This window comes from Capra hircus, chromosome 9 (genome assembly GCF_001704415.2).
Source record: "Capra hircus breed San Clemente chromosome 9, ASM170441v1, whole genome shotgun sequence".
Taxonomy (NCBI): Eukaryota; Metazoa; Chordata; class Mammalia; order Artiodactyla; family Bovidae; genus Capra; species Capra hircus.
Window position 1 is genome coordinate 6,106,840 of NC_030816.1, and position 25,032 is coordinate 6,131,871.

The 25,032-nt window shown below is 40.7% G+C and overlaps 1 protein-coding gene across 8 annotated transcripts in view; it reads right to left on the bottom strand.

The window, feature by feature from the left end:
• The window catches only part of HMGN3 (high mobility group nucleosomal binding domain 3), a 34,356-nt gene extending 12,894 nt beyond the window's left edge, over positions 1–21,462 (bottom strand). For 5 of the 8 annotated variants that reach the window (XM_018052899.1, XM_018052895.1, XM_018052896.1 and 2 more), the window contains exon 1: positions 21,273–21,462. In XM_018052899.1, coding sequence (XP_017908388.1) covers positions 21,273–21,287 — 15 coding nt within the window. In that variant the 5' untranslated portion in view covers positions 21,288–21,462. The remainder of the gene's footprint in view (positions 1–21,272) is intronic. The other 3 variants (XM_018052897.1, XM_018052893.1, XM_018052892.1) reach the window with 1 other exon arrangement.

Here is a 25,032-nt window from a genome sequence, read left to right on the forward strand (position 1 = left end):
TAACTGCTCTAATATTACACCAGAATTGTTGCAAGAACTGATCTGAGCCCCTGTTCTCAATGTACATTCACTTGAAGCAATTTTCATTGATTTCTCTTGCCACCGGGGGGAAGAACAGGGAGCCAATAGTCACTTTGTTCCCTAAGATGAGAGCAGGAAAAGCCCAGGCCAAGCGCAAAATTGTTATTTTCACCCCATACTCAGCTAGCTTTGATTTCTAGCCCATTTCCTGATAAGACTTGACACATTTATCATGAATTCCCATTTTTCCATCAGTAACTCCAGGGTCTCTCCCACACTCCCAGCCCCAGCGGAACGGCCCAGCACCCAGCCACGCTAGCTGATTTCTTTCCAGAGTTTGATCCATCCCCCCGGGGAAGCATCTGCCCACTCTTGTGACAGCTCCTTTCCAGACTCCATAAATACACTTAGATTTATAAGACAAATCAATTATGTCAATATATTTTTATTGGCTAGACAATAAATAAGATGAAAACACTTCAAATAATCAGAAAATTAAAACTATTTGACACAACACAGGGATAGAGTGGGCTTCCCAAGTGGTGCTAGTGGTAAAGAACCTGCCTCCCAGTGCTGGAGACCTTAGGGACGAGGGTTCAAGAGCCCCTGAAGAAGGGAACGGCTACCCACTCCAGTATTCTTGCCTGGAGAATCCCATGGACAGAGGAGCCTAGTGGGCTACGGTCCATAGGGTCGCAAAGAGTTGGACACAACTGAAGTGACTTAGCAGAAAGCATGCAGAACAGAGGAGTGGCTCAGATGCTAAAGAATCTGCTTGCGATGCAGGAGAACCAGGTTTGACCCTTGAGTCGGGAGGACCTCCTGGAGAATGGAAGGGCTACCCACTTCAGTACTCGTCTGGAGAATTCCATGGACAGAGAAGCCTGGTGGGGCTACACTCCAAAGGGTCACAAGGAGTCGGACACAGCTGAGAGACTAACACACACAGGAAGAGTTCCCAGGACAAAAAAATACAGATAGCGAACTGACGTTTGACGCAACGCACGGCTTAGGAGAAGAAAACAGCTGTGTGGTAATGCCTAGTCTGATAAAATGAGAAAAACATTTAAAAGCTCCTGAAACCCACTGTTTGCTGGGGTTGGTGACACTGTAAATCAATATATTTTCAAAGAACAATCTGGCAATATAAAAAGGACACAGAGGACTAATCATGTAATGATGGAGTAATTCTGATTTTGGAACCAAGAGTCAGAGAAAGAAACAAGAAGCTTTGTAAAAATACCGTTTTATTTGTACTCTAATATGAAATAATTGGAAACAACTCACAGGATCAGTAAATCACAGACAAATGTTTAGATAAACAATGTAATTATTAATGTTATGGGATTAAAAATAGTTAAGCTATGTGAACATGTGGAAAGTCCACATAAAGTAAGATTAAATTTAAACACTTAGGTTACAGGAAAATCCCTGGCAGACCAGTGGTTAGGACTCCACACTTTCACTGCGGAGGGGCTGCGTTCAATCTCAGGTAGAGGAACTAAGATCACGTGAGCTGCACAGCGCGGCCAAAAAACTATTAATAAATAAACGCTTGGGTTATAAAGTAATATGTAAAAGTCAGGTCAGAAGTAGATAAAGTCTTTGAGAAAGACAAAACCTTTTCTTCAATGCAAACAACACAGTAAGCTCTTCTTCCCTGGGGCTACCTGTCAGCCAGTTTACGGATTTCTCTCTCTTCGGAACCTCCCAGATCCCTGGAGTTCTCTCCTGTTTCCACACCAACCCCTTTCCCCCTCATCCGTGCAATCCTCTCTATCATCAAGGAAAACAGAGCTGCTCTTTCCTCTCCCCACTCTCTGGCGCAGGATGTCTGGCTCACAGGCCTTGTGCTGCATCAGCCGGCTGAGTTAGAGACGGGGAAATCTTGAGAAAGTCTAACAGGCGAGCCATTTGGCTTTGCCCACTTCCCCAGGTACCAATGTGACCCGTGTGGCCACAACCAGACGCTGTGTTGTCTGAAGCGCTGGGCTCTCATCCTTACTTATCGGGCCACTCAGTAGATCTGATCTGGGCTACCCTCTACCTGTAACTGACAGGCTTCTAAAGCAGCAGCACATAGCTACTACTTGTTTTTTGGCCACGTGGGATGTTAAGTTTCTTGACCACGGATTGAATCCACCCTCCCTGCATTGAAAGCGCAGAGTCCTAACCACTGGACTTCCAGGGAAGTCTCTACACAGCTTCTACTGACATTAAATGACAGTAAATTTTTTTTTCCTGAAACTGATATTATCCACAATTTTTTTCCCTTAAACTGATATTAATGACATTATGTTCAATATGCTTCCAGGCAGTGGATTTGTGACAGCAATATGACTGATCACTCTCTAAACTGACCTAATATTGTTCGTCTTGGATGCCAATTATTGAAAAAGAGAAACCTGGAAACCTCCCCTCCACCCCCTAAAAAAGGCAGGTATAACTGAATATGTTAATACTTCCAGATGAATGAATGAGCCTAAGCCTGGAGACGGAAGAGACGCAACTGTAGCAAAGCTGGTTTCTCTGGCAACTACTCCCCGAGATCACTCTATACACAAGCACACAGCAAACTGGTAGGCAGGAACAACCCAGATGATCTTCACCCTGGCGCCAGCGGGGTTCCGCGGCACACACGCGGGTCCAGACGCCACTTCCCTCTCGGCTCCCTAGCTCGGAGCCGCGTGGTCTGGGACAGTGACCTGATCATGTGACTCCGTCTCTTTCTCTGGTCGATGATAGTGACACCTAACTCAAAGGGTCATCTTTACGATCAAGTGAGATACTGGGGAGAGCATTTCATAGACCGAATGGCTAGACAAATGTTATACAACAAAACACATAGCAGGATACTGGCTGCTTGGGGCCGGTGCACGGGGACAACCCAGAGGGATGGTACGGGGAGGGAGGAGGGAGGAGGGAGGAGGGAGGGCATTCAGGATGGGGAACACGTGCATACCTGCGGCGGATTCATGTTGATGTATGGCAAAACCAATACAATATTGTAAACTAGTTAACCTCCAATTAAAATAAATACGTTTATATTTAAAAAAATATATATAAGGCCTTAATGAGTCTTTTTATAGCAACAATTTTTATTTGAGTATAGAGGTAAAATAACCACCTTTTAATCCTGAAATTCTAGACTTCCATATTTGTGACTAATATCTATTCAGCCATATTTGTCATTATTAATGAGTCTGTAAATTATCAAATATGATATATTAAATTCAATGGAGCCGTGAGGTTGAACGCAATTCCTTATATCCAGATTCCCTGCAACCCTGGCATCTGCTTCTGTTACACAGAGTAACAGGCATACAATTTCAGAAGGACCCACCACCTTTCAGGCTGTCTTATCACACTGCTAACACTTAGCCATGAGGCTGGAGAGAGCAGGAGGTCATGGTATAAAGGAATCAAAAGAGAAGCCCAAAGCGTTCGTCCAAGATTTTGAGGAATAAAAATGAAGAAAAGGGAGAAATAAGGCTTGGGGGTGTACACAGATGATCTCAGATATACTTCAACCACCTTGTGAGCAGAAGGGAAGGATGAAGTGAGACAGACAGGCTGCAGGGGGTTCCAAGGCAGACGGGTTCTTGCCCACTCCCCTAGACAGGGCAGCCTCACGCTAATCTAGTTTGAATGCAGAATGGCCAAGAAGGCAGAGAACCATGGCTTAACAAAAAAGATCTTATTCACACATCTGAGGCTCCTTCAGCATCCAACTGGATGGGGGCTGAACTAAGCACCAGCAAGGGGTAGGGGACACATGTGGTGGCTTGATGGAAGGCACAGCGGGGATTCTGGGGGGTCACTGGGTGGCAGGCGACGCAAGTCAGCAGGCAGCTGGATCACCTGGTAACCCAATGGAAAAGGAGAACCAGCCGAGAGCACAAACCGTGCACGGCAAAAATCAACAGGTAGTTGAACTTTTTAAAACTGCAAGTTCTGAAAATGAAAGCAGGCTCCTTGAAATTAAAAAGAACTCAAAAGGTAAAGTCTAGACCAGGTACAGCAGAAGAAATTATGAATCGTCACGGAGTGCCGAGGAACTCGCCCAGAATGTACCAAACAGCAATAAGAGATAAACAGTGTGAAGGAGAGGTTAGGAGACACGGTGGCTAACTGCAGGATCCACATATGTTTACCAGACTTTCCGAAGCAGAGAACAGAGACACTGGGAGGAAGGCAAAGGCATAACGGGTGAGAAGTTTCCCAAACTGAAGTCATGAGTCTCCAGACGAAAAACTCACACCAAGGAGCAAACTGGAAACAAAGCAAAGCAAACATATACAACGAGACATGATGAAGCCACAGAAGGTCGAAGAAAATGAAGAAAGCCGTTAGAAGTCTCCAGGATTAAGAGATGGATTATTTTCAAAGAATTAACTTCTCACCAGAATCTGTAAACAGGAAACTCCAGAGAAATGTTCAAGGAGTCGAGGAAAACTGTCAGCCTAAAATTTTACACCCAGCTATCATTCAAGAGTAAAGATACATGAAGGTATGTCATAATATAAATACTAAGAGAGTTTACTGCCAGCAGAGTCTCTCTTTCAACAAGGATCTAAACCTAAAGGATCAAATTCAGCAAGAAGAAAAGTGACACGAAAGAAAAATGTATAAGAAAAAAGTATAAAATATATTGGCAAATCTAATATCTATTTTTTGTGTGTTTAAAATATTTCAATAGAAATCAGACTAGTGTTGCCCTATAAAATTATAAAATGTAACTTTAGATTTTCTAATAGCCACATGAAGAAAGTAAAAAGACAAAGGTGAAACTAATTTTGATAATATATTTAGCTGAAGATAACTAAAACTTTATCATTTCAACATGCTATCAAGATTCAAATTATTAATCAGATACGTGACAAACGTTCCTCACACTAAATCCTCAAAACTTGGCATGTATTTCACGTTTATAGCACACTTCCACTCAAGTGCCAAGTTTTCACTACGAATATCTGACCCACATTTAGAGGTCATAAACTATATTGTATTTTCACATATCCAGGTTGTTGCAAACATGTTTAAAACCTCCCAGTAACTGAATCGAATATCAGCTTTTAAATTTAAATTGATGAAATTAAAATTTTTTAAACTTGGCTCATTCTTTCTCATTGGCTAACAGCCTCGTGTAGTTAGTGGCTGCCATCCTGGGTGGCACAGGTCTAGACAATAACAGCCATAAAAGATGAGAAGAGGGGGAAGAGAGCATCTCCACCTCCAGCATGGGAGGGTCCTGGTTTTGTTCTGGAGGATTATACAGACACAGAATCATTTTAGATCACACTAAAATAAAAATTTAAAGACAGGCATTATGTTTTTTAAGAAAATAAAAAGAATCTATACACTTAACAAATCAGGAGGAGTGAAATAAAGCAAATTTTACAAATCAAAGGCAAGGAAGAAAAGAGGAAAACACATGATAAACATAAACCACAAAACAAGTCATTAGAAAAAGTCCACATATATTAGTTATCATAATATACCTAAACAGGCTACACTCATTCATTATAATGTCAAATAACAAAAGAAACAGAATGCAATACGTGATTACTTATAAATTTCATAACATGCACAAATCAATTATCATGGATTTACATATAACATACACATCATGAACATCTAAAATCATGACCTGCAAAGATATACAATCAATTCATGATCAAGGTTATCTTCAGGAAGGTTCACAAGGGAAGGGAATCAAGGAGGTGTTTTGAACTTAAACTTCATAACATTTTATTCTTAGAAAGATCTGAAGCAAAGAGGATTAAAAATGGTCAAATGTGTGAATTCTGAATGATGGGTTAATAGGCATGCCATATTATTTTCTGAATTTTTCTGTATTTAAAACTCCCAAAGTATTACCAATATTCAGGGGGAAGAGGGGTGGAAGTAAAGCCCAATGGCAGTGCCACACCCCCTGCCAACACAAATTCCACAACTATTAGTGTTTCTTGTGTTTCTTACAAGTCTGGGCAGACACCACCTCTTCCTCTTCTGGCCAAAACATATAATTCACAGTCATTTCATTTGTGCTGATATGAAGGAATCTGGAGTCGGGCAAGATGGGAAGCCAAGATCATCAGAAACCCGGATTCAGAGCTGTCCTCTTGAGCGGGCGTGGGAGGAGAGCTGGTGAAGGAAGCCAGGGTTCCTTCAGCAGCTAACCAACTTCACTTTCTCCACTCTCCCATCTTACAAAGATGCCGGAGTCCTGCATTTGAGGACACGAAAATGCACTGACGGGGACAAAATCGTACTTCCTTAAGACTGCAACAGGACGAGGAGTCCTTGGGAAACGAAGGAAATGAAATTTGGAATTTTCATTCTGCAGACCATCCACAGGAATCAACAGAACAAATGCCCATTTATTGAGATTCTCACTGAATAAACAGCAGTTACCACTTTACTTAGGGGTTCTTATGGGGACCATCAGCCCAGCTTTCTCTCTCCAAACTCAGGAAGGTATCTGCAGAGATGAGAGAATTATTACGGCCCTCAACAGTTGCTTGGAAACAGCGCTGGATGGTCCTAGCCTCCAAATTTGTCACTTCGAGAAAAATACTGAGGGTGTGGCAGGAAGCTGGGAAGAATAGTACCTCCTGGTGCCATCTTTTTCAGATGCAGAAGAAAGACAAGAGCTCGGGATTCTTAGCAACGAGTGCTGGACCCTGTGTTAAAGTTCCAAATAGTCTTTACCGGTTAAGTGCGGGCTCTCGGAGTTTTCCTTCCAAGACATTAAGTGACAAGGGTTATTGTTTTCTAACTTCAGTGAATTCACTGAAATCTTAAGAGTGTGTACACAATTCAAGTAACCCATTAGCCAGCTGCCATAGAACAAATCCAGACTCAACTCCTGGATTATCTATGCTGATGCAGGAAAGTTGGGAGCAGATATAACACTGCAAATAAACAAAATCACTTCTGGGGGAATGTATTACTTTGAGTGGACTCTTATTTAACTTGCTGGTCAGTATGTTTAAATTAGTAGCATTTCTCTTTCAAAATTAAATTTTAAACATTTTCTTTTGAAATTAATCTACATTTTCTGTTACAAATCTAAAGCTGGAGAAAATAAAGCAGTCCAATAGTGAGCTGGTTAGCAGAGGGAAACCATTTGATGACAAAAATCCAAATAACCCACCCCGAGAAAGACTGAAATGTGTCTGTAACTAAGCTTTCATGCTTCTGCTAAAACTGACACATAATTAAATTATTTAAGGCAGCATTAATTTCCCTCCACAAATGAGGGCACTGTCCATGAAATTCTCATGAAGTTTTCCAAACAACACATATTTCCCTTAAACTCAAATATGCACATATTTGAATTTGACATATGAAACAGATTCAAAGCCATAAGGACCACTGCTTAACATCACTATGGCAGTTTTCCGTTCATTCTCTGAGTGTGTGTTTGGGATCTTCCAATATGGTCATTTCCTTCTCCAGGTCTTCCCAACCCACGGATTGAACCCGGGTTTCCTGCATTGTAGGCAGACGCTTACTGTCTGAGCCACCAGGGAAGTCCAATACTGCCTTGCTTGTTAAAATAACCCTTAAAAAACCCAGTTATTTGGGAATGAGAGGTCACATGCAAATGACCTTCTTTAATAATGAAACCAATGTCAAAATTTTTTCTTACTTCCTCCTTGGCTTATGTCTATTAATTTCATCAACTTCTATAAACCCAAATAGCTTATTAAGGCCACGAGGCTAGTATGTCTTCCCAAAATAAAATCTTGTTGTTCACGATAAAAGTAATGGAGTAAGGACTCTGCTTTAAAAAGACTCTCAATGAACTGAAATAAACAGCAATTCTCTTTTTTCTGCTGCTGCTAAGTCGCTTCAGTCGTGTCCGACTCTGTGCGACCCCATAGACGGCAGCCCATCAGGCTCCCTGTCCCTGGGATTCTCCAGGCAAGAACACTGGAGTGGGTTGCCATTTCCTTCTCCAATGCATGAAAGTGAAAAGTGAAAGTGAAGTTGCTCAGTCGTGTCTGACTCTTAGCGACCCCATGGACTGCAGCCTACCAGGCTCCTCCGTCCATGGGCTTTTCTTTTCTGAGGGATACTTTTAAGGAAAAGTATCTCACAGATTCCATTACAAAAGATAAATGAAAGCAAAGAAAAAGCTGTGTTTAAGTATGCTCAGCAAAACTTTCTTCGTATGTAGTGAAGTGAAGTGAAGTTGCTCAGTCGGGTCCGACTCTTTGCAACCCCATGGACTGTAGCCTACCAGGCTCCTCTGTCCATGGGATTTTCCAGGCAATAGTACTGGAGTGAATTGCCATTTCCTTCTCCAGCAGATCTTCCCGACCCAGGGTTCAAACCCAGGTCTCCCGAATTGTAGACAGACGCTTTACCATCTGAGCCACCAGGGAAATCCTTTCTTCATATAAATGTACATAATTTAAAAATGGAAATATATCATTAATACGAAATAACTTAAAAATTATACGCAGCTCTTTGGTCTGAGCTGCCTTTTTCAGGAGAGTCACCTCTTCTCATGTTGGGTGAATGGGATGGTGCAGGAAGTTCCTGGCTGAGGCTGGAAGCCTGACCCCAACCTGGCTTGTATCTTATGTCCCTGGGCCTGAGTTTCTACATGAGGAAGACTAAGAGGCTGGATCCAAAGATCTCACTCGCTTGACTTAGTGAGATACTCAAGTATATACTAATCACACTATGGAATATATATCACAGAGATGTCAGGTACTGAAGCCTTGGAAAGGGATACGAGAAGAGACCCAGAGCAACCATCATCATCTCAACAAACATGGATTCTGTACTGCAGTCACGTGCAAAGCAGCAATCTAAATGAGTTAATCTCCTTCACCGCAGTCCTGTGAGGCGGGTAAACAGCATCATATCCATTGTATGAAGGAGGAACTGACGCCAGAGAGGTTTAGGTAACTTGCCTGAGACAACACAGCTGGTAATCTCGCTGGTAAGGGTAAGAGCTGGGATTCAGACCCGGGGGGATGGGCTCAGAGTTCATCCTCTCATCCACTACAGGCTCTAAGTGCTTTCTTCTGGCTTTGCTAGATTCAAAACTGGGTGCATATCTGGGACGTTAGGGCAGCAAGAGGGTTCCAGTCCGGGAAGTATCATAACCTGTAGACCTGGGCAAGCAGCACATTATATGTAATGGAGTGTTTCCCCCTCTGCCTCATTTGGCTGCTGCCGCTGCTAAGCCGCTTCAGTTGTGTGCAACTCTGAGCAACCCCATAGACGGCAGCCCACCAGGCTCCCCCGTCCCTGGGATTCTCCAGGCACGAACACTGGAGTGGGTTGCCAGTTCCTTCTCCAACGCATGAAAGTGAAAAATGAAAGTAAAGTTGCTCAGTCGTGTCCGACTCTTAGCGACCCCATCGACTGCAGCCTACCAGGCTCCTCCGTCCATGGGATTTTCCAGCCAAGAGTACTGGAGTGGGGTGCCATTGCCTTCTCTGCCTCATTTGTGAGCCTCTTAGAATAACATGGAGAAGGAAATGGCAATCCACTCCAGTACTCTTGCCTGGAAATTCCCATGGACGGAGGAGCCTGGTCGGCGACAGTCCATGGGGTCGCAAAGAGTCAGACATGACTGAGCGACTTAACTTTTAGAATAACAAGAAACAATTTCCCATTAGAAACATGACATGTTAATTGCTTCCAAGTTCTGGCTATTTGCAGTGAACAATGGGGTGCATGTATCTTCCCAAACTACGGTTTTCTCTGGATATATGACCAAGAGCGGGACTGCCGGATCATATGGTAGCTCTGCTTTTAAGTTTTTTAAGGAACTAAATGTCCATTTGAATGGATAAACATGTGGGGACTTCCCTAGTGATCCAGTGGCTAAGATTCCTCTTTCCCAGTGCAGGGGGCCCAGATTTGATTCCTGGTCTGGGAACAAGATCCCACACGCTGCAAGTAAGAGTTCACAGGCCCTAATTAGAAATCCTGCACGTCCCAACTAAGACCCGCAGAGCCAAATAAATGAAGACTCAAACAGGAGAAGATGTGGTACATATATATACGATGGAATGTTTCTCAACCATAAAAAGAATGAAACAATGACACCTGCAGAAACATCGATAGACTCAGAGATTATTACACTAAGTGAAATGTCAGGCAGAGAAAACTATCATACGACATCATTTATGTGTGGGCTCTGTAAAAATGAGACAAATGAACTTATTTACAAAACAGAAACAGACTCAAAAACAAATTTACAGTAAACAAAGGGGAAAGGTGAGGGTGCGATAAATTAGGAGTTTCGGATTAACATATACACACTATTATATACATTAATAAAACAGATAATCAACAAGGACCTACTATATAGCACAGTGAACTTAATTCAATATTTTGTAATAAGCTATATAGGAAAAGAATCTGAAAAAGAATAGATATATGTACACGTATAACTGAATCACCTTGCTGGATACCTGAAACTAACATAATATTGTAAATCAACTATACTGAAATATAACTTATACTGCAAATAAAAACATAAAAATTTTAAAAAGACTAAACCTATCATAAAATAAAACTTAAGATAATTCTGAAAAAATAAAAATATTACATGTTGAGATGCACCTAAATTTACTATTCTAGGTTTTTATATGTCCATACACATGCTACAAGTTCTTTCATCTTACTATTAAAAGTAAAGACAAAACAAATCATTTCTATCATTTTCGTAGCACTTTATGTTTCTCTATGTACATTCAACTTGTTGCTGTATTTGATCATCTCAACAGCACTGAGATACACAGGACTGTCTCATTTTACCGATGAAGAATAGAGGCTCAAAGAGATCAAACGACGTTCCCCCATTAAAGAGTGGGGGACACCACCCTAGACCCCAGTCTTTCAACTTTTACACCAGGGGTTTTAGAGGGATGTTACCAAATCTCTTTATTTTCCTATTTGCTCAGATATGAATTTACTTCTACTAAATGGTAAACAAGTTATGATGCTCCTTATATTTTTGCAAAATGAATCAAGCTGGCTCTGATGTGATGGACGTGTGACCATTAAAAGGGGGAACAGTAAAATTAAAAACTGTAAATAAGAGATAAAGGAAAGCAACGAAGAGGAGACATAAAAGATAGAGTTCAAAAATGTATTCTATGGCATATATATGGAAGTCTTTCAAGCTTCACACTTAAGTCTTTGGTGTGTTTACCTCCCACATACACTGGGTCTAGGACTCACAGCAACTTCCCACAAAGTAGAATTTAACTAATTGTGTCCAGTATTTTAAAAAGCCACAGTTTATACCCAAAAAGAGAAAGATAGAAAAGAAAAGAAAAAAAAAACCTATCTTTTGGGGTAATCTTTGTATTTATCTTTGGATGGAATCAAAATAATAAAGATATAATTTTAAAATAATGTCACTTCATACCTTTTAAAAATAACTTTTGTAATTAAACATTAATCAGCTGGTAATACAGAACTCTGAAATAAAAATCCGTTCAGTTCTAGGTCCAACAGCGTTTCTAAGCTATGAGGCTTTTATTCTTTATTTGATGAGTTCCAAACACAAAAGCACCTGCTTGTTTTAAAATCCAATGCCTAAGCAATGGGGGCTTCATACATGTATTACAACCTGTCACTATTACTGTATAATATGCAAGTGTTCATCGGGTTCTCAGCTCTCTGAGACTCAGATTCCTCATCTGCAAAACTGGCCTAAAAATATATTCTACCTTGTTGGGTTACTGGAGACATTAAACGAGAGGGTGAATGCAAAGTTCTTAAATAGTCAATAGCTGTGTCATACCGTGAGGCCAGTATTTTTTTTTTAAATTGTAGTATAGTTGTAAACTATACTTTGGAAAAGACCCTGATGCCAGGAAAAGACTGAAGGCGGGAGGAGAAGGGGACGACAGAGGATGAGATGGTTGGATGGGATCACCGACTCGATGGACATGGGTTTGAGCAAGCTCCAGGAGATGGTGATGGACAGGGAGGCCTGGCGTGCTGCAGTCCATGGGGTCGCAAAGAGTCAGACACAACTGAGGGACTGAACTGAAACTGATGCAAGTGTATTTACATATTTCTGGTGACAGGCGAATATCCCTGTTAACTGAAATATAACAAAGATAATATATCTTGGAAATAGTAAATCCACCAGTTCATGGTGGAATTTGAGAAAATATGAAGCTTTAGACTTTCAATACTCGAAGATGCCAATGCTTAGGGATGGAAACTTCACATAAATACCTTGCATAAGAGCCTGCAGTCCATGAGTTCCTGAAATACCCAGAAGGCTTCATGATAATGGGCATCTTTCAGAAGCCAGAGGTCTGGACCCTGAGGGCAGCCTTAGGGTGTGATCACAGATAATGATGACTTGTGGGGTAACTTCCTCTGACTGGTGCCTAGAAGCAATGGTATCAGCCTATATCTTAATAAAGAGAACATTTTAAACAGATGGACACACATATTTACATAGCTTGAGTCCTTGTTTCATTCATTGGGCGCCTTTATTTAAATACCTATCACTGACTCAATGGACAGGAATTTAAATAAAAATTCACTAGCTCTAGGGAGCTGGTGAAGGGGCAGGGAAACCTGTCTTGCTGCAGTCCATGGAGTCGCAAAGAGTCGGACACGACTTAGAAACTGAGCAAGGACCGCCACTGAGATTATGAGAAATGAAGATGTCTGGGAAGTACCGTGCTGTCACAGCTAGGAGTGAAATGCCTGAGGGCCGGGGTGGAATTCCTAGTTCTGTCACTTCCCGGCCGTGTGACCCAGGGGCAATGCCTTCATCTGACTAAGTCCCAGTTTTCTCACTGTGTCTGGGGCTGAGATCCGCTGCAGGCTCCATGGTTCTGGAAGCAGACCCGTCTCGGCCACCCCCTACCTCGGAAGATGTCATTGTGGAGAACACACCTGACCAGGTGCTTAGATGATTCAGGTTATTAATGCAAAGTGCTGGGAACAGTGCCTGAGTCATAGAAAGCTACCTAAATGTTATTTATTGTGGCTGTCAATATCATACTCTGTGAGACGAGACCAGCCTTTCAGAAGTGCAGGGAGAATAAAATGAAATAATATGAAATTACTCCGTAATGCTTCCCACCCAGGTTTATTTCTAACAACTTCACATATTTTTATTTAAAAGAAGGTGCCTAATGACTATAAAGCACAAAGCTCAGCCAGGCATTCAATAAATGGTAGCTATTTAACTTTTAATGGTAATAAATATACGTATATGTTGTTACTGGTAAGTTACTCTTAAAATATTAAATTTTGGAACCAATTTTGAGATTTAAAACATTTTTACTCTACTTCCCTACTTCTGATTATGCATATCATTTCCTTTTGTGACTGAACAAGCATTCGCTTTGGGCAGATCTAAATGGCCCTGTTTTCTGGATATGCCCATAAGATATAAAAATACTGGACTCAGTAAACACCTTGACCAGCAACCAATACATGATTCGATTGAATTCTTCTAAGAAGGCAGTGAAATGCACAATAAATGAGCCAGTGGGGGGAAAATTCAACATTTTGATTTGGTTTGTTATCTTCAACACTGATTTTTAAATTACTCAGGAGACTAACATCGTATTTCAACACACTAGGTACTCTGAAAGCAGACAGCTTAAATGGTGTTTATGTCAGTCGCCATTTCCAAACTGTAACCTGCAGAAAAGTGGAATATATTTAAATTTGGTGTAAACAAAGGCAGTGGTTTAGGGGGAAAAAATATAGAAGAAGTGGATCACTTGATAACTGATTTGCCAAGGGAATTTTAATGTTATATGGCAATATTTTTAAGCATAATTTTTTCTGTGAGAAAAATCAACCATGTAAAAATGCACCGGATGAAAGCTTGTGCTCTCTTAAAAACACTACATTTGTTATCTGGTTGTTGAACACTGACTCCTATAATTGCAGTTAATTGGACACACAGGTGAGATCTATGTGCCACCGGTCCTCCTGTAAAATGAAAGCTTGGATTACTACAAGGCTATTATTTCACTGCAATTCTCTTAACAATTAAAAATTATCATTCAGTATCCCATGATAAACTATAATGGAAAAAATATATATATTTCTATGTGTAAAAGATAGATATATATACATAAAACTGAATCACTTTGCTATATAGCAGAAATTAACACAACACTGTAAATCAACTAAACATCTTAAAAAAAAAACAAACCTGTCTCGCAATATGGACCACCTACTGACAGTTTCACACATGCTAGGCCCTGTGCTAAGAACTTTTCATTCACTATCTCATTTAATGTCTCCAATGACCCAACAAGGTAGAATATATTTTTAGGCCAGTTTTGCAGACGAGGAATCTGAGTCTCAGAGACCTGAGAGGCTTACAGAGTTAAGCAACCTACCCTAAAACATACAGCTAGTAAACAGTAAAGCCAGGTCAAACTGGACGATCTCCCCAACAAAGACATGAAGTAAGTCAAGTTACTGCTTTCTTTTTTTGAAAATGATTCATTCATGAACTTGTTCAACAGTTACAGTACCTGTGCTAGGTGCTGTGGCAGGGATTAAAAAAAAGACCAGAGCCCTCAAACACTCCATGGTCAAGTGAAATCAGAAGGACTACAAAATTAATTCAAAATTAGGTAATCAATCAAATAATATATGTCAATTTAGAAACATGGTCCTCACCTTTTAAACATCAGAGGGTGGTTACAAGAAAAGCATGGGGCCAGGAAGTCACAGAATCTTCACTAATGAGGGTACCTACTGCGCACAATCTAACCTCAACTGCTAACAATATGACAGGCCTTGAATTTAACTTTCTTCTACTTCAAAGAAAGCCAAGACTTCACAGACCACCTCTATTAACAAACTAGCAAGATCCCCTTGAGATCAAAAAAAAAAAAAAAAGTAACCCCCAACCCTTTTAACCAAACAACGTTTTGTCAGTGTTTTTCCTTTGGACATGCAGTCTGGCCAAACTTTTGAATGTTTAGAGCTCATGGTTTTTCTTGTGGCTCATTATCATTTCTTGCCATGAATTATAAATACTGTCATATTTATATTACTTGCCCTCTCAGACTGAAAGATCCTTAAAAACAAGGGCCTTTACTCATTCATTTCAGAAAGAGTTTGTAATGTCAATAATTCACTTACTTTTCCAAGGTAATGGTACTCTGCATTAAGGTGATGCCTGATAAATGTTTATGTCACATGAAGTGAGTGAAGGGCTGAACAAAATGTATAACCCTGACATTTTGGAGCCTTTACTCAAATATAGGTTTCATATAAGTATCAACTCAATTAAACTCAGCAGGTATTTATGGATGGCATACTACATGCCAGGCCCTTTCACATTCAGACTGGGTAGCTCAGAATGGCATGCGTGCATGCTCAGTTGCTTCCATCGTGCCTGACTCTGGGTGACCACATGGACTGTAACCTGCCAGGTTCCTCTGTCCATGGGATTTTCCAGGCAAACAACACTGGAGTGGGTTGCCATTTCCTCCTCCAGAATGTCTTCCCAACCCAGGGATAGAACCCATGTCTCCTGCACCGCCTGCATTGCAGGCAGATTCTTTACCGCTGAGCCACCAGGGAAGCCCAAACCAATTTATAGATTCAATTCAAGCCCTACCAAAATCATGGCAGGCATGCTGTAAGAATTGACAAGCTGATTCAAAAATTTGTATGAAAGACAAAACAATTTTGAAAAAGTACATAGTGAGAAACTGATATTACCAGTATCAAATCTTACTATACCACAGTAATCAAGATAATGTGGTATTAATAAATATATAGATTATGAACAGACATCAAACCTTTACATTTATGATGAACTGATTTTCAACAAAGGTGCCTATGCAATTCAGTGAAAAAGGATGGTCTTTTTAACAATTGAAGCTGTGACAAGTAGATATCCACATATACCAAAACGAAAATAATATAAAACTGAAACCCTTATCTCACACTATTTACAAATTTAACTGAAAATGGATCATAGATCTAAACATCAGAGCTAAAATTATAAAACTTCTAGAAGTAAATATCTGTGACCTTAGATTAGGCAAAGATATATTAGATAGGACATTAAACAGATTTCATCAAAATTAAAAAAACTTCTATTCTTCCAAAGACATCAAGACAATACTTTTTAAAAAGCCACAGATTGGAAGGAAAGATCTATAAATCATTTATGATAAAGGACTTGTATCCAGAACAGGTAAAGAACTCTTACAAATCAATAATAAGACGAAAATCCAACTTAAAAATGGGCAAAACATTTGAATAGACATTTCACCTACGGTATCTATTATGCTAGTAAACACATGAAAAGATGCTCATCATCATTACTTATTATGGAAATGTAAATTAGGCTAATTAAAAACCTATACGCAAAAAACCCCAACAATATTAGCTATGAGCACAGATGCAGAGAAAACTGGAACCCTCATGCACTGATGATACAGTTACCATCAAAATCAGTTTGGAAGTTTATTGAAACATTAAAGACAGACTTTCATACCACCTGTCAGTTCCACCCTTAGGAAACTTCCCAAGAGAAAATGAAAACATGTCCATGCAAAGACTTACATATAAATATTCATGACAGCATTATTTATAACAAGTCAAAATGAAAACAATTCAGATGTCTATTGACCTGCGAAAGGGTAAACAAAATTCAAAAATCCATACAACGGACTACTATTTGGCAGTAAAAGAGAATGGAGTATGGATACAAGCTACTCTGTGGATGGACCTCAAAATCATTGTGCTGAGTGAGAGAAACCAGACACTATTAGACTACATATTGTTTGATTCCAATTTCCAGAAAAAGCAAATCTATAGAGAGAGTAATCAGTGGTTGCCTAGGACTGGGGCGGGGGGAGTAGGGACTGTCTGCAAACAATGGAGAAGACCTTTCTGGAGTGATGGAAGTGGTTTAAAACTGGACTATAGAAATGTTACACAACTCTATAAATGTATTAAAAGTCACTGATTTGTACACTATGGTAAGTACATCATACCTCAATAAAGCTTTTTTTTTTTAAGGAAATTATAGCCCCATCCATATTGCTTGGGAGTTGCTGAAATGTCAGTGCCACTCAACACTGCACAGTGACACAATCTTTTTTTAAAAAACAAGACTTTTAGAAAACTCACATCTCATTATTCTTAATAATATACATTTATTTGACTTCTAGTTAAACATTTTCATCTATTGGGTCTGTTATTTTCTTATAAAGACATACATCTATTTCATAAGGACATCTTTTTTAAAGTAGCACGCTTTTTTCAGTGGTATGTGGTAGAAATCCTTTTTCCCAGTTTTACATGAGTTTTAAAATTTTGTTAACATGGTTTTCTTTTTCTTTGCCATACTGACATATTCATTTTCATGTAGTCAAATTTATCTGTATTTTCATTTACAGAGTCTGTCTCTGGTGTTACAATATGCAATCTCCTTTTGAAAGATTAATCAGAAACCTTGAGTATTATTAGGTAAGCATCCCTTGTCCCAAGCCCAGCGTTACTAGGCCTTTCCATTTTATGAAAAGAGATAAAACATAATTTCAAATCTCAAAGCTGGAGGCAGATGGACTTTTCTGCCTTTACCCTTTACGGGTAAAGAGGGCCTAGTGTTGACATCCCAAATTCCTGGAAAATTGTCTCATTAGAGAAAACTTCTGATGTGATACACTTGACATTTCCAATAGTTCCGGTGATGAGGAATTGGAAAAATAAAAAGAAGGATGTGAAAACGTGCCCGCTGCTGCTGGTCATGCCAGGACCTTGGCTAGAGGGCTCACTGGCTGAGGCCTCTTTGTAGACCATCAGGTCATTCCATAACAACGTGATCACTGCATTCAATGTGATCAGGCATTTGTGGATGTCTGACCGGAACAGTCTAGAACTCAGTCACTCACTGTCCCACCACCACCTGGGTCCAGGAATATTATCATTTTTCCTGCTGCTCCATTCACTATTAGTGGGTGGTCACTCACTATCCATTAGGTAATGCATACAGGAAACACAACTGTATTTAAATCTCACCGACTCAGGAAGAGACTAACACTAACTGAAGAACTCGTCACTACTGAGTGATATACTCATCGAAAAATACTACTGCAGTTCCAAAAACCACTTGCTTTCATGTAGCTATGACTACCACACAAAGATGCAGAGAAAACTCATAAAGGTAAGAGAGGCCCAAGGATGTACTGTACAACACAGGGGCTACAGATAATATTTTGCATTAACTGTAAATGGAACATAACCTTTATAACTGGATAAAAATTTTTTTAAAATAATACAGTATTTAAAAAAAACAAATGCCATAAAAACATTTTATATTAATGCGGACACTATGGACTTTAAGGCATATACCTGAAGCCCAGTCATGTTAGATACAATCAGAAGAGGCATTCAAATGCCTGAAAATAGAAAATGACTGATTTTTTTCTTTGTATATGTGAGTCTCCCCCACACACATACACTTTCAAGACTGGCCCCAATTCAACCTCTTTCCTTATCTATCCTATAGTTTTTGGAATCTATACTATATATTCTGGGACCTATATACAGGTTTAATATTATTTAATTGTTTTGTGCCCATTACTCATCAAATTAAACATAAGCTCCATGAGGGCAAAATTTGTATTCCTATGGCATTCAAGCAGTGCTAGGATTCCAGAGGCTTCTACTGACTTTGTTAGTGCCATTTCTTCCTCTGCAGCCTCAACAGTGCTCATTAAATAACATTTCTTGATTTCTGGAAAAAGCTGAAAAAAAAGGGCCAAGAAGGTAAAAAAAAAAGTATTGTGAGGGCACTTTGAAAACTTACAATGTAAAACAGGCAGTGCTTTAGCTAAGAAAAATACCACGGAGTAGTATGTAAATGCTTTGGCAGATACCCCAGCTTTACAGATCTCGAAGAGCAAAGCACAGATTGTCTCCAGTTCTCTTCTTTGCACCTAGGCAGGCTTTATCTAATGACTATAGTTTCCTATATAAGTTTCAGGGACCCCCCCAGGGTTGCATGAGGTAGTTCCAGGGTTCTATGGGGCAGCATCAAGGTTTGCCTGGTGAACAGGATGGCCATGGGAGCCACGTTTAATTTGTGGTTGCTCCTATCCAAGTAACAACCCAGGTCTTTGAGCTGTATGTATAAATGAAAAGAATTTCTATTAATCAAGGAGAGGTTTCCTATCTCTGAAGAAGACTGACACACAGGTGCCTGCACACCGGTCCACCCTTAGTCCCAGGATGCCTGGCTAGCTTCTTCTCTGCTTTCTAGGGAAATAAAACAATAATCAAAGGCCAGTTTCTCTATTGCTCTTCTGTTCTTCCCTTCTGTTCCCTTGAGAGAGGAGGGTAGTGAGAAAAAGTAAGAGTAATGGTTTCACCAACTCTGACTCCTGGACAACAGGATTCCAGCACATCAGGATCTCTTATAATAAAGACTTTGTACCATCTAACTATTTGTCTACATTTGTTAATAATTCCCAGAATGGAGATGATATCAACTGACTCTGGAACCCAGTTCTTGGTGACTCTACTAGAATTCCCAACCTCATCATTAAACCAAAGTTAAAATGCCGAAAATGGTGGCATCATTCTAACATCCTCATTGTAGCACTGGAAAAACCGTACTTTCATAATAATTAAGTTTAACTAATGAATCTGAAATATTAGTACTCTTAATATGCCATTCATCTTCTCAGGCTGGGCGTTTCTTTGCATTTCAAATTCCTCACTACCCATGAATGAGTAAATAAAGAGAATGAGTAAACATGTCTGAAAGAAAGGTCTTTACCTACAGCATCTAATTAAACCTTTGGTACTAGTTATTGGTATCTGAGATTCTTAGGTAATTCCTGTCTTATAGTCCCAGTTCAATCGCAATACCACCATCTCTCAAGGGATTTTGAGGTTTAAATGCGACGTTAAATCAAACTCCGCCCACAGTATGAGGCATATAGTATGTGCACAATAAACTCTTTTTAAAAAACTTTTAATTATAATATTTATTTTTCCAAATGGAGACAAGTTTCCATCAACTTCTAAATAAGGACAGATAAAAAGGCAAAAGCCTCTGTATTTTTAAAGCTGCAAGATTTTGAAAACAATGAGATCACTTACAAACACAAATCATTCCACCATCTTTAACTGATATAGCAACATACTCTTTGCCCTTTTGCTTCCAATTTAATACCCTCACTGCTTAACACTGTTGGACACGCGAGGCCAGGCGGTGGGAGGGTGCAAAGTATTTTCTCAGCGACAGCCGCCACACTGCATTTCTCCTCGGGGTGGAAAAAAGCCTTCCCCTCCTTCCCTGGGACAATGACAAGTCGCAGCCGGACTCCGAGGGAAACGTGCGTCCCTGGTGCGAGTCACTTGGGTGTCCGGGGCCTGCGCGGAAGGGGACACATAATAGTCCTCCAGGAGGGACCCCAGGTCCCCCCTCCGCACCCAGGGGCGCGAGAGCACGCGCAGCCCGCCTTCCCGGACCGAGTGTGAGTTCGGGTCGCCGAATCGGACCCGGTGACCCCTGCCCTTTGCAAACACAGTTGCGCGCGCCCCCGGAGGCGTCCCATTCCTGCGCAGGGCCAACTCCGCGAGTCCCCGCCGCCAACTGCACGCAGGTCCAGCCGCCCTGCCCTGCCCGACACTGGAATGGGCACATACGGGTCTGCAGCGGGGGCGGCAGCGGGGTGAGCGCTCTGTTAAAACATGGCTTTCCCTCTCCCGTGGCCTGAGCGCCTTCGCGGCGCACCGGCGTGGGCACTGCCCACAAGGGAATAACCCCGACATCTGCCCGACTTACTGGATTCATTTTCGATCTCCCTCTGCGTGTTACTTGTTACCCCTCCCTTCCCCTCCGCCCCCCCACCCGCGCCCCGCCCCCGGTCTCGCTGCTTTTTCCTGCACACTAACCTCAACCTGGCAGTTTTGGAAAGAGAAAACTCCCCTTCTGGAAGCGGGGGGGTGCAAAGCGCTTTTGCTTCTTGTTCGAGGTAGAAACCATTCCGGCTAGAATGAGTTCGAAAAGAAGGGAAGTCGCGTCGCCGTAAAGAAAGTAACATCCAGAGATCGATGAAGACAGAGGGAGGGAGCAAGATTTGCAACAGGCACCTGAAAACAAGCCTGAAGGAGCAAAGAGAATCGCCGCCCCCGAGTTACTACCGAGTGCATTCCGCGCCATCCATAGCAATGGCAAGATTTGCTCTTCTCACAGTCTGAAGGCCTTTGAAATCTTTTTGGGTAAGACTTACCTTTCTCTTCGGCATAATGACTGTATTTGTGCAGCTTAAAAGTAAAGCAACGGGCTGGAACTACTGGCACCGCCGCTGGATGCTGCCGCCGCCGCAGCTGCTCACGCGCAGGTCTTGGCGTAGCCCGGCCTCCGGGACCTCAACCTCGGCGGCTCCCTCCAGGGGCCCTCTACTCGCTGGTCTCCCCGCTCCTCCAATGAGGAGCCCCGGCAGCCGGCCGCGAGGCCCCATTGGCTGCGGCAACGTTCTAAATTCCACGAGGGCACGCCCACCTCCGCGCGCACGGTACGCGCTGTTGTAGTTTCCACTTCACCGAAAAATCTGCCTGGCGACTGAGCATGCCCAGTTCAACTAGTAACCCCCGCAAGCCACGGGATCTTGGAGTTTCATTGTTTTGTTGCTCCGTATTTGGATTGTTATCAGTAGGAAGTGTGGGCCTTCATAAGAAGGAAAAAGAGTAAGGATGGACACATTAACTTTATAAGGTAAATGTATACGCAGCAAGCATTTTATGTTTCCTGTAAAAGCTTGTAATGAGTGCTATGTGGTGCAGAGCTTTGAAAGTGGGAAGGTACTCTGTTCTGAGACAGTCTGGCAGTCTCTAAGGGTCTCAGTTTCCCCTTCTAGATTTCTAGTGACAGTAAACTCTAAAACTGCTAAGGAATAATTTCCTAAAATCTGATTTCATATCGCTTACTAATCAGTCACCAGCAAACTAGGCTTGAAGGTGAATAGGGTGTGTTTACTATGGAAATTCGGAGAAGGCAATGGCACCCCACTCCAGCACTCTTGCCTGGAAAATCCTATAGACGGAGGAGCCTGGTAGGCTACAGTCCATGGGGTCGCTAGGAGTCGGACAGGACTGAGGACCTCACTTTCACTTTTCACTTTCATGCATTGAAGAAGGAAATGGCAACCCACTCCAGTGTTCTTGCCTGGAGAATCCCAGGGACGGGGGAGCCTGGTGGGCTGCCGTCTATGGGGTCGCACAGAGTCGGACACGACTGAAGCGACTTAGCAGCAGTAGCAGCAGCACTATGGAAATTAGAAAAGACTGAACAAGGTCAGATAGGATTATTTTATTTTTTGGAACATATTTAAATGACAACTCAAATATGCACAATTTAATATTTCTCAAAGTTCTGCAAGGCATTCAGTAGGCATTGGATGCCGGGATTAAATATAAATATAAAATATATAAAATGAAATATAAAGTATTTTAATATAAAATAAACACTCTGGATTTATTTTATGAAATCATTCTTACTCTGATACCTGCTACCATAACCAGTGATAAAACCTCAAAAGTAGAACTAGAGATCACTTTCCTTCATAAACACAGACATGAAATCTTAAATAATATTTTAGTAAATTAACTGTAAATGAAATGTAAATTTTAAAAATTGTGAATCACCTTTATGTTGAATACTTGGAATCTATATAATATTCTACATCAGCTCTACCTCAATTAAAAAAGGTCTTTTTAGGAAGTCAAATCCAGCAACATTTAAGAGGATAAGACTTCATGACCAGTGAAGTTTATCCTGGGAATGCAAAATTGGTTTAACATCTGAAAGTCAAATCAGAGTAGTTCAACATATTAATAGAATAAAGGAAAAAAAAACAGTTTTTCAACAGATACAGGAAAAGCAGTAGTGAATGGTTAAACAAAGTTTAGTAACTATATACAATAGAATACTACTCGATGAAGAGGAATAAAATATTCCTCCCTGGATGGATGTCAAAAACAAAATGCTTTGTGAAAGAAGGCAAGTATAAAAGACCATACTGAATAATTCCACTTACATAAAAATTTTTAAGGCAAAATTACACATAGTTAGTTTTATAATCATGTTGGAAGGCAAAAGTTCACATTATAGGAAAACACTAATGAGACCTTACGCTACAAATATGGCCAAATCCACTTTAGTTACCCAAAGGCTACAAATATGGATTAAATAGCATCATCAAGTAATTAATTTTAATGTTTGACATTTTTCTTTGTTAATTTTCACAATAATGAATTAGTATCCTAGAAAACTACAGAAGTGATCAATGACTTTCTTTTTTGTAATATCTTTAGGAATGCATGGATTTTTTGGCATGGATATTTTTTTGGCATGCTTCAACCTGTTGCCATTATTACTCTTTTTGATACTCATATTGCTCCAATGTGAGAGGCTTTTTTCAAATTAGTGCTTGTATACTTTTGACATGATCCCAATTGTTTTTGATAGACTCCTTATTTTCAGGTATTCAGTAGATCACAATACACTCAAAAGAACTGGGATAAAACCAGTTCTTTGCTTCAACACTGGATGGAATTTGTTTATAATTTTACCATGGTAATTAATTTATAATGAAATTGTTTTGAAAGACAGTTAACTTGCAAAGTGCTTTTTATTTTTATTTTTTCAGTTAAAAATTTTTGTTTTGGCTGAACCACATAGCATGTAGGGTCTCAGTTCCCTGACCAGGGATCAAACTCTGCATTGGAAGCACAGAGTCTTATCCACTGTACTGTCAGGGAAGTCCTTGCAAAGTGTATTTTAAACCAATGAAAACATTTTAAAATAAGGTATGTGTGGGAAGGATGCTGAGTAGCACTTGAAATCTGGGTTGAATTGTTTTTCTTTATGGAGATAAAATGATGTCACAACAACAGTGGGACTGGAGTGATTTTTTTTTCCCCTCTCTGATGAAAAGTGATTCATGAACTTGGCTGCTTTAGCTGATGTTTGTCAAGACTAACCACTCAACCAACAACAGCAAACACAACTGGGACTTTTTACTGCATATAATTAAATAGTGGCACTGGTTTATGGAATTCTTTAAGCCCGGTACTGGAGTGGATAGCCATTCAGTGAAAATGAGCATTGCTAATTGGATAAAGAGGGTTGATTGTGGGGACCTTGGGTCCTTTGAGCCCCAGAATTCATTTACAAGTGATGAGAATAATTGCTTTAGTTGTAAAAATAAATAACAGCATTGGTTCTTTTTACTTTGAAGGCACTTGTACCTGCCTGAGCAGGATGTTAGGGAAGGAAGGTCTCTCCCTGTGCCTTCAATAGCCTTCACTGGCAGCCCCAGGGGTGAGGAGGCAGGCAAGGAGAATGATTTTGCAGGTAGCTGCGATTCCAGATTAGGAGGTAAAGACAGCCAAGCAGAAGTGAGCATGCCCTTTGCAAGTCAGCGAGAAGGCCAACCTGGTAAGAAGACTCCTTGGTTTATCAGTAAATTCCTCTGAGTGTTCCACTTACTTTGACCGATCCACCTCTAAGACTGTCAAGTCTTCTCTGTAGGTTGTGGATGCTGTTTTAGCCAAGATAGACAAAGGATAAATGAAGAGGGTTACTGCCTGAGGAAGGAAGAAGGAAAAATGAGTGAACAGACCTCTTTTCCAATTCCAGCTCCTCTTGCCTTCTTTCCTTCCCATAATGGTTGGAATCTTACATGGACCCCAGCACTTTTCAAACACCAGGGTGAAACCATATGTGGTACCATGACTGTCATTAAAGAAAATAGGGGAGGGAGAAGGGAAAAGAAAAAAGGGCAGAGGGTAGAAAGTACTAGAGTGCACGACGTCACATGATAAAGGCAAGTCATGTTTTAGAAAGTGTTTCCATTTTCCATATGTTTCCACGTAAACACATGCCACACTTAGATACACATATGTGGAGTGTGTCTGTGTGTGTGTTTTCTAGGTTGTGACTTGAAATTTATTTTTAGGAGGGGTCTTGGTGAAAAATCTTAAAGCTAC